This window comes from Octopus bimaculoides, chromosome 1 (genome assembly GCF_001194135.2).
Source record: "Octopus bimaculoides isolate UCB-OBI-ISO-001 chromosome 1, ASM119413v2, whole genome shotgun sequence".
Lineage (NCBI taxonomy): Eukaryota > Metazoa > Mollusca > Cephalopoda > Octopoda > Octopodidae > Octopus > Octopus bimaculoides.
This window is the reverse complement of record NC_068981.1, coordinates 81,209,528-81,222,712: the sequence shown is the minus strand read 5'-3', so window position 1 is coordinate 81,222,712 and position 13,185 is coordinate 81,209,528. Positions and strand designations below refer to the sequence as shown.

General features: G+C 32.2%; 1 protein-coding gene across 10 annotated transcripts in view; it reads left to right on the top strand.

Moving 5' to 3' along the window:
• LOC106874564 (uncharacterized) overlaps positions 1–13,185 on the top strand; it is a 272,320-nt gene that overhangs the window by 251,792 nt on the left and 7,343 nt on the right. For 6 of the 10 annotated variants that reach the window (XM_052967814.1, XM_052967818.1, XM_052967813.1 and 3 more), the window contains one exon: positions 8,766–8,783. The exons of the other annotated variants lie outside the window; for them this stretch is intronic. In XM_052967814.1, the coding sequence (XP_052823774.1) occupies positions 8,766–8,783 (18 nt within the window). The remainder of the gene's footprint in view (positions 1–8,765; positions 8,784–13,185) is intronic. 10 annotated transcript variants of the gene reach the window in all.

The following is a 13,185-nucleotide window of genomic DNA, read 5'->3' as shown; positions in this document are numbered from 1 at the left end:
CCATATCAGACATAAATTCTGTCTGTTTTATGTTCAATCTGACCAGATATGGCCTCTCACACCCATCCTAGAATGTCATCCTAAAAATATACAAACACATCATTGAAATCTTGAAACTGAAAGAAAATGGATAATTACTTCAAAACAAAGTGAATAAATAAGCATTGCATTTGACGGAATAACCTGAATACTAAAGGATTAATAGGGTTTGACCAGTCAGAGAACTGTGTAATCCACGAATGTCTACTTTGGCATGGTTTCTAAGACTTGTTGCAGTTCCTAATGCTGACCGTTTCACAGAGTGTACTGGTGGATGCTGTTTATGTGGTGACGGAACTAGTGATCATTGCCTTGTAACTTGAAAGGCTAAGGGCATAAAATGGTCCTACAACTGACAGAGAATAACAGTGAGAGTGAGCAATGATTCTAGGTGTAGGGTTTGGTAAGTAAGAGGAGGGAATGTAATATATACCAAAATTTTAAGGAGGGTGAAAAACATCTCTAGGGAGCAACATTTTTCTAACCCTAATAAATAATCCTGCCAATCAACTGTTTTATGATAAAAATAATTGTTTGTAATTTAGGCACAGGACCAGCAGTTTTGAAGCAAAGGGGTTAGTTGATATTATTGATTCCAATACTTGACTGGTACTTTAGTTTATTGCACTCAAAAGAATAAAAAGCAACATGAACCTTGGTGGGATTTGAACTTAGAACAGAGAGAGCTGGAACAAAATAGGCATTTTTCTGACACCAGCTCAATAATATGAAGTTGTCAGATCCCAGGGTCTTGAGCCATAACAATAGACCAAGACTTCCATAGTAGAGGGCTAAGTGTTGAAAGAATAATAAGGATAATGTATTAACTTCTCCAGGTCTAGTTTAAATATAAAGTAGGTTACTCTCTTATTTCACTCTTGAGTGTTATGCATTATGAAGTACACTTACATATGCTGGATTTGATTATTTAGTCAATTTTAATTTAATATTTATCTTTACTCTTGATCATGTATTTAAAATTTTTTAAATAAAACACTAGTTTCAAATTTATTATGTGAAAATTAAATTACTGGTCTTTTTTTTTAATTTCTGATTTAATTTTACATATTCTATACTGATTTAATTTTACATATTCTAATTGAAGCTTTGAAAAAATAATTCTTTTTCATTCTGAGCTTATGAAATTATGACTAATTCTATTTAGCAACCTAAAAATATTTACTAGCAAATAGTTTTCAGGAAAAAAAAAATGTAGATTAAATTTACATAACATTAATCTTATTTTTGCAATGAAATTCTCTGTATTTTTTTTTTTTTTTTGTCATATCTAGATATTGAGGTTGATGTAGGTTTATTTTTAGTAATCTGTTATCTCTCAGGATTTATATCCATTGCTAAACTTAATATTTGCATATGCTATATGTACATACAAACATTTTATATTTACTATTCAATTACTCAATACAGTCATCAACATCATTTTACAACCATTTTTCCATGTGCTAGATGGACCAGTATGGTCCAAGTCAGATACTATAAAGTGTTACTGCCTTCTTATGTGGGTCAGAAACTACAACTTTTATATACCATTTTTGACATGGTTTCTGTGGCTAGATAACCTTCTTTTTCCCAGCCATTTTACAGAGTGTACAGAGTGTGTCTTCTGGCATTGGTACTAAGCCTTGTGCAATTCTCTGGTTTGTCCGCTGTCAAACCATCCAACCCATGCAAGAATGGAAAACAGACTTTAATTGATGATGGTGATGATGATGATTTTCCATGTATCAGTTGGGTAGGCCTTCTCCAGCACTTAGTGTTGTCCTTTCTTATCTCTCAAGATCAGTCTTCACTATTTCTTGTCTTCTTTGGCCTCCTTCTTCCTCAGGTTCTATGCACCTGAAGGACTTGGCACTTCCTTACACAACTGAGTTCTTCATTAGGCATTATATCTTCATACTAGTGCAGTTTTCTCTCGTCTTCTATACTGATTTTGATCCCACTCATTTATACCCCTACCATTCTTTTTATACATTGATTGTTGCATACTTACCTCACTTTTTAATAGTCTTTGCACACCTTCCACACTCAAAGCTCATTATAGTTCATGCCTCTAACATTGCACTTCTTGCACAAGCCTCATTACAATCTACCCTTTACTCTAAAAGAGATGTCCTATGCTATCTGCAGAGGTAATAGTTCCCTGAACTTTTCTTATTTTAGTAATTATGCATATGGAGTGCCATGCTCCACTGCTAATTAGGTCACCTAAGTAAGAAAAGTTATCAATTGCTTCTTGGGAGCCTTCCAAGCATTTGAAGGAATTTCTCATGCACTTTTACTGTGTAATTACTTTTGTATATATTTAACATACAAAGTCTACTTTTTTCTATCGGTGATCCTACTACAGCTCTTGCACATCCATTGTTTACCCTGGGTACACCATGTAATATTCCCAGATTTTACATCTGAAATGTTATGTATTTATAGTTACGCTAGCAGTGTGTATTTTTGCATTAAATAATAGGTCTTGATTTAACTAACGTTGGTGATATTGCTTAAACAATGTAATACTTTTATTTCTTGCCAGCCTAAAATCTAAAAAACAAAACTACTAGTATAAGTAGACTTGGGAAGTAGTAGTTAGATTACTTTTGAAATAATACTGGATTGGTATGTATGGCCGCATGTGTTTTAGACTTATTCAACCCACATGACTTGGAGAAACAAGTTTTAAAATAATGACAATAAGCCTATAATAATTTAAAATAACAACAATTATGTCTTTGAAGAAATTTTTTTTTTCAATAGCTGCGACTTTGTTTTCCCTATTTGTGACACAGTCATTTTCCTCTTTTCACATATTTATGACTGCTTTTTCAGATTCTTTTTTAAAGTTTCTTTTTTTGTTATCACAAATAGTAATGTACCATTATAGTTTCATTAAATTGGTTTGCTGCTTTAAGATTTATTGTTACTTTAGGTTTCTTTTGTTTTCATAAAGTTTTATATCTCAGAAGTTAGTAACTTCATCATATCATATATGGAATTTATTTCTGTATTATTGTATGGTTTTTCCTACATCCTGACCTAACATAATTTATTCTTAGAAAGTGTAGCCTTGAATTTACATGGCATCTTCAAATTAAATCTGACACAGACTCTATGACTTATTCCTACTGACAAATAGTAGATTTAATCAAATTCAACAACTGTTTACCCATTTCAGGAGATCAGCCATTAAGTTTGTATGACCTTCATCACACCACATTTTGAATTAAGTTACTGAAGACTATCTATTCATCAACTACTTTATCACATCTGCCATAGCTATTTATAAATGCAACTGTTCGCATTGCATTTCAATTGTATCTACTGGAGCAAACCCCCTTTCAAACAAATTATTCTTTCAGCCCGTCTTGAAACCTGTTTATCCAAACATTCTTATTGTTGCCATATATACTCCTCTTCTAGCTCCCTTACTGTGTAATCATTCAGTACCATATTTCCACCTCGGTTAACTATTAGCTTCCTTTCCTTGTTTATTTTCATTGAATACTTCAAGCAGAATAAAGCTTTTCCAACTTTATTCTTTCAGTTGGGCTTTATAAAGAAATAGCCTCTATCAACACCATCTTTGTAACTCAATCCATTGCAACTAGCACTCTCTGTTTATTTTTCTTTACTTTTCATGTTGCCTTTTAGTAACAAAATACACTGATTCACATAACTGGAAAGACTATATATATATATATATATATCATAAACTAAAAGGTGTCTTCTTTAATAAGACACCCAGTTAGCAATGTTTTATATTTATTTATTTTACTGTGGGTCCTTTCTTTTTGATTTTGAAAGTTTTGTGTAATGTAAAAATTTATTTCAAATTTTGGCACAAGGCCACCAATTTCAGAGGTGGTGTTAAGTCGATTACATCAACCCCAGTGCTCAACTGGTACTTGTTTTATCTACTCCAAAAGGATGAAAGGCAAAGTCAACCTTGAGGGAATGTGTAAAAAGTTGCAACTGATTTCTGTCACAAACAGGACACTGTCCTTAACAAAGACATTTCATTTGCTGGCTCAGGATTGAACCTAGGCAACAAAAAGGACATTGCATACTGAGAAGTGGTACATTACTTATCACATCCTTTGATAGACCAGTATATAATATACCAGGAATCTGTTCTATTATATCCTTTCTTGGATCTTTTTATAAGTATAATACTTTATACTGACAGGCTATTGGGATGTCAAGAAGGTTATGGAGGCATTAATATAGATAATGACTAAAGACAGAAAGTGGTATTAAAGGTGCAGGCTTGGCTGTGTGGTAACAAGTTTGCTTTCTAACCACATGCTTTTGGGTTCAGTCCCACTGTGTGACACCTTGGGCAAACGTCTTCTACTATAGCCCTGGGTCAACCAAAGTTTTATGAGCAGATTTGGTAGATGGAGACTGAAAGAAGTCCATTGCATGTATATGTGTGCATGCAAGTGTGTTACTGTCTCCTTGCCTTAGCATCGTGTGATAGTTCTAAATAAGTGTCACCATTATGCAAGTTGTGTCCATCTTTTCCAGTCTTCCATGTAAACATGTCTGGGATCAAAGGGGAATACTTTATTTGAAAATCTGTGAAGGTTGCTGACAAGAAGAGCATTTGGCTGTAGAAAATCTGCCTTGATATTTCATTCCTACCCATGTGAGTATGGAAAAGTGGACATTAAAACAATAGGGAATAATGATGTATTAAATATATGTTTTAGAATTAAACTACCCTGGGATTAGATATAAAATAATTAAACATTTTCCTTCAGTCATCCAGTTTAAAAGAAAACAATAATTTTGCTGTAAGTATGAAGTGTATCTGATCAGCTATTTCTCACATTGCTACATCCTGGCCACACTAATTGCTATCCCAAGTTTAATTATGCAGAATTCTATTCTATGCCTTCACCCGGTTAATATTCTCCCAAATTGTGCTTCTCATCATTTGTTTTATGTACTATGAAGCCTCTTGAAATATGCCACATTTTTCATAACCTTGTAAAAATAATTGAATTTAATTAGACAATTAAATCAAATTAAATTTGAGATGAAGAAGGCAGTAGTGGTGGTAGTTGTATTTTAGGTTTGGTAACTTCTCTGTGAATGGTTGACCTAGAAATAGCAGGCAAGTCCCCATCAAATCACGTCTAGAGAAATAGATATGGACATATTGAGTGATGCAGTTCTATAAACTGTTTTTGAAAAAGAGACAAGATTGTTATAGCTAAGAACACTCAATCAAGGTTGACTTGTGGCTATACAGCATCAACCAAGTCTATTTTTGTCAAAAGCAACTTTGTTTTCCTAACAATGTGCTTCAAATTAGCATATTTTATGTTTTAAATTAAGAAAAACATAACTCTTATTTTTTTTAAATAATGGTGGTGGGCGTGTTGTACAGCCAAGTATGTTTTCATAAATATACTATGAATACAAAACATTTAAACATCACTGTTTATTTAACTATTAAACCCTTTTGATATCAACATGTCTGAGACCACCCTTGGTTCTATGATACAAATTTTTTTGCTTTAAAATTCTCTAAATTAAAATCTTTCATTAAAATGTCATGTTTATGCTCCAAACACAAGCTTAACAATCCTTTCTACTAATAGGTACAAGGCCTGAAGTTTTGCGGGAGGGTGTTAGTTTGTTACATCAACCCCAGTATTGGTGCTTATTTTTTCAACCCCAAAAAGATAAAAGGCAAAGTCAGCTTTAGCAAAATTTGAACTGAGAACATAGAGATGGACAAAATAATGCTAAGCATTTTGTCCAGTGTGCTAACAATTCTGCCAGCTCGCTGCCTCAAAAACCAATTTAGTAATAATAAAATTGTTAACTTCATTATATCCAAAAGTAATTGAAATAAAGCCAGTATATTTCAACAGAAATATGGTAACAAAAAGGGTAAAAAATAGATTTCCCTGCTGTTTTCATTCTCCTTCGAGAACACATTGTAGAGAAATACTTAAATTCACAGATCAGTGTTTTTCAAAGTTTATTGAAGTTTCTTTACACAGTAATGGTTTTATAGTAAATTTTGTTTTACCGTAATTTTTTTTTCTATAAATTTAAAATCATTATTTTCGCTTAATTACTCTTATAAAATCTTACATGGTTTAGTCTTCTAATTAGGCTATATATTTCTTTAAAATATTTAATTTAAAAAGTTTCATTCTACAAATGAATACTAAAGTATATTAATATGGATACTAAAGTTATATTTTCTCTGAAATATTACATTAAAAGAATCCCTGATATTTCTTTAACTCTCTAAAATGTTGTTCAATAAAATAAGCTGTTATTTTGAAACATATTTTCATAATTTTACTTATTTATGGTTAAGTATTGTTAATTTCTTCTCATAGTACACAGTTTCTATCAGTATTTATGAAGCATGTCCATTAAGTATACTTTGTTCAATATACAAGTTGCTGATTATTAAAATATAAAGTGTTTAATGGTTATCAAAACACAGAGTTCTGTTCATATTACATTAGCAACTTGAAGTGCATAAGGAAAAATACATCAGATATTCTAGGTCAGGACAATAACAATGTTTTCAGCAATGCCTTGTGTGTGTGTGTGTGTTATTAGTGAATCATTGTGTAGGCAGCTGGAGAAAGTTCCTGCCAATCCTTTCTATGGTACCAACTTCACAAAAACTTGTTTCCTAATGATACTGCTGTTCTCCACTCCTAGTCTTAGTTGAAGTTTTATAGCCTGTTCATTGGTAGAATTTAGATAATATATTCACTGTCTTTAAAATTGTACTTTTATTTTATTTTCGTAGCTTATCTTATTCGATAATGTGACTCACTAGTTAATTCACTTCCCTTGTAGTATATATATATATATATATCTTGAATAGTATCCCCTCAAAATATGTCACAATCATCTTGCTGGCATGATTCATTTGTAATGTATCTCTATAATCAGTTTCCCTCTCCTACAAAGAACATGAGTATTTTAGAACAATGTTGTAGAAATCCTGCTGAGTATTACTCGTAACCTAAGCCTTTTGCTGTATTCTACTGTACCATGCTAATAAATATTACTTGATGAAAGACATTTATTTAAACTTAATCTATAACAATAACTTTAACTTTATAGACCATACACACTTCTTAAAAAAAAAAAATAAAACATGTTACCCCATGCATGCACTCAACCATACCCCACATAAAAACACACAGCTACACATTTTTATTATATTTTTCATTGATCTTTAGTTGGTTGTAGTCACCGAATAGATAATCTTCACGTTTTATAGATTTTTATTTTATTTTCCAACATTAAATTTTACGTAATTAGTGGAAAGCATCTTGACTGACATTTTTCCATGGGGTATCTCCATTGCTATTGATGTTTCAGAAACTATTCAGTCATGTTGCATTAAGCTACTTAATCAGATTTCAAGAAAATTAAAACTCATTTTTCTTTATCTTATTAATTTTTTTTTTCTTTCTCAACAGTAATAGATAGATTTTTCAAACTTGAAATTCTGATACTAATTAAGATGACCTTTCTTGGTCAGGAAACGGTCCCAATATCACTGAATAAATTTTGGGGGCACATTTAATATTTCAAAATTGTTTTTGTTTACCTCCTTTTTACCATGCTAGCATTGGTTAGAAGGGCACAATTTAAAGCAGCATTTTATGGTTAGATGCTCTTCCTGTCATCAACATGTACTTGTTTTTAAGTACAGCATTTTTTTTTTTCACCAAAAGCTCAGTAACTGGTGGTATTGTCAATACTTGTACACATTTATGCAAGTTCATACATTCACATGTCAATAGGCTTTGTGAGGTTGGAGAAGGGTAGTGTATGTATTAAGTTTTTGATTTTATTTTTATGTGGTATTGCTTTTGGTTCTACAGATGATTGCATTTTAATTATAATTAAATATAACACAGAAAAAATTATTTCTATGTTAAGTTTTGTAAATAAATGAATAAATAGCATTTTTTTGATTAAGTCAAATAATTTTTGTTTTTAATCATTTGATATACTTTGAAAAATATTACGTCACCAACTAATATATATCATTTGTTGTATAATGAAATGAGGAAAGGTAAAGGCTGTTTAGCATTAAATATCCTCATAACTTCAAACAGTTTATACAAAAAATTATTCCTTTAGCATTATCAGCCCAAATATTCTACCTGCTTTATGTTCAAACTAGTCAGGTCCAGCACGTCACACCTACCCTGCAATGTCATTCTAAAAATAAGCAATCACACCATTGAAATCTCAAAGCTACTAGATAATGTGTAATTAATTCAAGACCATGTGAATAAATAAGCATTATGTTTGACACTGTAATCTGAATGTTGAAGGGTTAAAACAAATTTTGTTACTGTGAAACTTATGCCATTTATGGATATTTTCCCCTCAAGTTCTTCACACAGAATTGATGTATAATGATAAATATGCTATATAATACTACTTAGATTTATGTAAGGTGAGATGAAATTAGTATTCTCGATTCTGAAATCCTTATGTACAATAAATGTAATCTGCTGAATGGCCAAAGGTCTCAAATAAAAATTATGCTGTATGTTAAGGATTTCTCATCAATATCTTTTCTTTTTAAAATTGTTCTGCTAATTTCCACTTTTGTGATGTTATAATTGCTCATTATTATCTAATCTGAGTGGGTATCGAGTGGCTAAAAATATTTTTTTTAGAGTACTTTTTTTCATTTTTTTCAGCCTAAATCACAAACTTTGGTAAGTTTAAATAATAAATTCACTGCTTAAGTGTCACTGTGTTGCACTAGCCATAAAACTAGTTTGAAAATACACTTATAGTTATGTTCTATAGTCTGATAATGTTTAGTGCACCGTTGTGTTAGTATTACTACAACTGGAAAATTAGTTGCATTATGAAGATATCCCTTGGGATTGTCCTTTCGAAACTACTGGAGACAATATGTCAGTGTCACATATATATGTGTGTGTGTTTGCTTTTATGTCAAGTAATATATAAAAACAACTTAGCATTAAATTGAAGAATTGCTCAATATTATTAAACTTTCACAAGAAGAGGAATGAGAGTGACTTCAAAATATCCGCCTGATTAAGGCTGGCAAGTTGAAACTTAAATCACTGCCACTCCACTTCTTGTAAAAGTTAAAATGTGTTCGTACATACACACACTTTATTTGTGGGTTCACAAAGTGACTAATGGTTTCATGTGAAGAGATCTTCGCAATTGTTGCACATGTTGGTGCTTGTCTCCATTTTGAATGACTATATTTATCCACCAATGCATTGTTGAACACTCATTCTCACTTTGATATTACCATATATGTGTGTGTATGTATATATATATATATAAATATATATATATATATATATATATATATATATATATATATATATATATATATATATATATATATATATATATATATGCACACACAATTTTATTTTATTGATTCAAGGGTTCAGCCGTATGATTTTTAAGATTCCAAGTTAAAATTCAGTTATTGTCCTATTTTAGAATATAGCCAACATGAATACTCATTAATTACATTTGGTATAATATAACTGCTTATCTGATATTCTGTGGTTTTGGTAAATTACCTTATTCTATAAAAACCTATATTATTCAGGTCTCAGAAATCAATGGAAACAACTAATTTTAAGAAATTTCTTTCTATATATTTTTTTTTTTAAATTGATTAAATAAATATATAGGATGCAGGTGGGAAAGCAAGTCTTTCTTTAGTCTTCATACCAAATATTGATTGGATGATATTCTTAATCAAAAACATTCTTTTTGGATGTTTTTGTGATTTTTATAGGACTTAAGATATGAATTGAGAAGAATGTTGGTACATTCTTCTACATTGATGTTTGCAGATTTAGCTATGTCTTTAGCAGAATTTTGCTGGGAAGAACTTTATGAAATCCAGCCTTAAAAGGAAATGAGAAAAAAATTTCATTACATTGCTCTCTCACACACACACACACACACACACACACACACACACACACACACACAACTTTGGAAGCATCCTCTTTATTTGTAATGCTTTAATGAAGTAATCAAGCTCTTGTTTCAAAATCTATGAAGCATCATTATAAAAACAGGTTAGTTGCTGTTTAACCTAAGATATGATGATGTTAAGAACAGACCTAATGACTAATTTAGCTAATATATTCTAACCTCACTTCAGGTGGGATTTTTTTAATATAGGATTTCCCTCACTTGCTAGCTCACTCATGTACTCTCTCTGGTAACATCATAAGTCCAGTCCACTGTTTACAGAGGTTGGTGCTGAGAAAGAGCTTTAGCTGTAAAAAAGAAACTTTGGATTATTATCATCATCATCATCATCAGATCCAAAAGCATATTATTTAAAATTCTGTAAAATAAAATACAAACTCTGAATCATAATGGATAAAGTATGTATGTATACACACACACACACACACATTCTTAAAAACATTGGTCCTTTCTTCTTTGTAGTAAAAAATTGGCAGAACAAGTGGCCCGGTCATCTTAAAGGGGTTGAGTGGGAAAAGAACTTCTAATTTCTTTTTCTTGCACACCTTTATTCTTAAAAAAAAGCTTATATTTTACCTTTGTCATTTAATTCCCACCATACATCTAGCATTTCCTGTTGAACATAAACACCTTTATAATGTTTGTCTTTGCACCCTATTTACATATTGTTGCTGTTTTTTTTTTTTTTTTTTTTTTTTTTTTTTTTTTCATTAGCATTTTATCTTAATATTTAGTTGCCAGACATATTTTATTTTCACTGGTTTAGTATTTAGGCTATTTGCCATGGAGATTTGATAAGTCACTTAATTCAGATTTATTTGTTTCTTCTGGTGGGCCATACAATCTCTCTCTCTTTTTTTTCTCATTCTCTCTCTGTTTCTCACTCTCTCACACACTTACACAAGCTGGACATTGGATTAGGCAATAATCATGTTTCTAAATTGGCTGACTATACAAGTGTGAAGTAGAGTTTCTATGGGAACTAGCAGTATATGGAAAATATTCGTCTTTTGTGGATACACTTTTTGGATATATTTCTTTATTGCCCACAGGGAGAAGGGGGGGCTAAACATAGAGGGGACAAACAGGGGCAGACAAAGGGTTTAAGTTGATTACATCAACTCCAGTGCATAACTGGTACTTATTTAATTGACCCCGAAAGGATGAAAGGCAAAGTCGACCTCAGCAGAATTTGAACTCAGAACGTAACGACAGACGAACTACTGCTAAGCATTTCACCTGGCATGCTAACAATTCTGCCAGCTCACCGCCCTTTTTGGATATAATATTGTCATCATCTCATAACCAAACATTACATAGAACATACTGAAAATAAGGGGAATCTGTTCTTTTATAAACCCATGAGGATTTGGTTAGATCATCTTACTTAACCCTTTAGCATTTAAACTGGCCATATCCAGCCAAAATATTCCAGCTACTTTATGTTCAAACTAGCCAGATCTGACCTCTCACACCAACCCTACAAAATCATTCTAAAAATTAAGATACCTCATCAAAATTTCAAAGCTACCAGATAATGCATAATTAATTCAAAACGTGATTAAATAACCATTACTTTTAACAGCATGATGGTTCAATGGTTTGAGCATTGGGCTCACAATCATGAGGTAGTGAGTTTGATTCCCGGTCTGGGCTGTGTGTTGTGTTCTTAAGCAAAACAATTGTTCATGTTCCTCCAGTTCACTCAACTGTAGAAATGCGTTGCAACGTCACTGGTGCCAAGCTGTATCAGCCTTTGCTCTTCCCTTGGATAACATCGCTAGTGTGGAGAGGGGGGGATGGTATGCGTGGGTGACTGCTGGCCTTCCAAAAACAAACTTGCTCGGACTTTCTAAGTGCAATCCCATGGTCATTCATGACCAAAAATGGTCTTTACCCTTTTACTTTTAACAAAATGTAAGTGCTAAAGGGTTAAATTATACTTTGAGAAATTCTGGAATAGCTGAGTTATATGGTGAGTTCCTTAAGCATCTGGATTTTGGGAATACTCAAGGGCAAATTAGTGTAATGTAGCTCATCATTCTCTTAGCTATGTGCCAACAGGACTTGAATCCAATACTCCTAGCTAACAGACCATTTTTACGGTGTTACCATTTGCTAACAAGGAAACCACTATGTAGCTTGTCAGTTTACTAGAAATAGCAGCCAAGTCTTCCTCAGATCACACTTAATTGTCTCAAAAAAACAAGGACAGACTTGGAGAATATAGTTATGGATATACTAAAGTCACTACTAAAACATCTTAGGTTGTGAGATTTTCCTACATTTTAGCACCTGTCTATTTACTGCTAAGTTTCCTGGACACTGACAACACAGTATTGTTACCAGGAGGTGGACTGTTGACCTCTCGGCTGGTTTGACTACCTCTCTATTCATCACAGCCTAAATTTATGTAATCTCCCAGGAACTAGTTTTAAGGATGAACTAGTCTAATCATGTCTATAAATATTTAATGCATATAAATAGTACACATATCATCATTATCATCACCATCACTACTATCAATGTTATCACCTTTCCACAATGATGTTATGTATGAGATGGACAGCTGTTAACATGTTTTAACTTTTCTGAGAGCTCTGGGCAAAATGAACAAGAGAAACCCAAATTTAGGTTATTAAACACCCCTTTCTCCATCACTTCCATCCTAATTTTTTATGACCATCTTTTTCCATGCTTGCATGGGTTAGGTGGGGGTCTTCTCCAGCACAGCATTTCACTTGTTCGTGCCCTTTATTCTCTTCACTTTTAAATTGTTCATAATTTTAAGTTAATACTTGCTTATCACAGTTTTTACGTACGACTTGTTTTTATTGTGTTCTAAATACCAACTTAATTATGAACAGGTAATTTGAATAAAATCCCAAATTCTTGATTATTTAAAAATTAACCTAATTACATATGTATCTGAAAAACATCCACTCTTGATTTCAAAACTCAAAAGAAACATGTCTTGCCTTGTTAAATGCCCATCACCTGAATAAAAATAAAGAGATTTGTATTCATAGTTTGAACTCACTCACTCACTCACTCACTCACTCACTCACTCACTCACTCACTCACTCACTCACTCACTCACTCACTCACTCACTCACT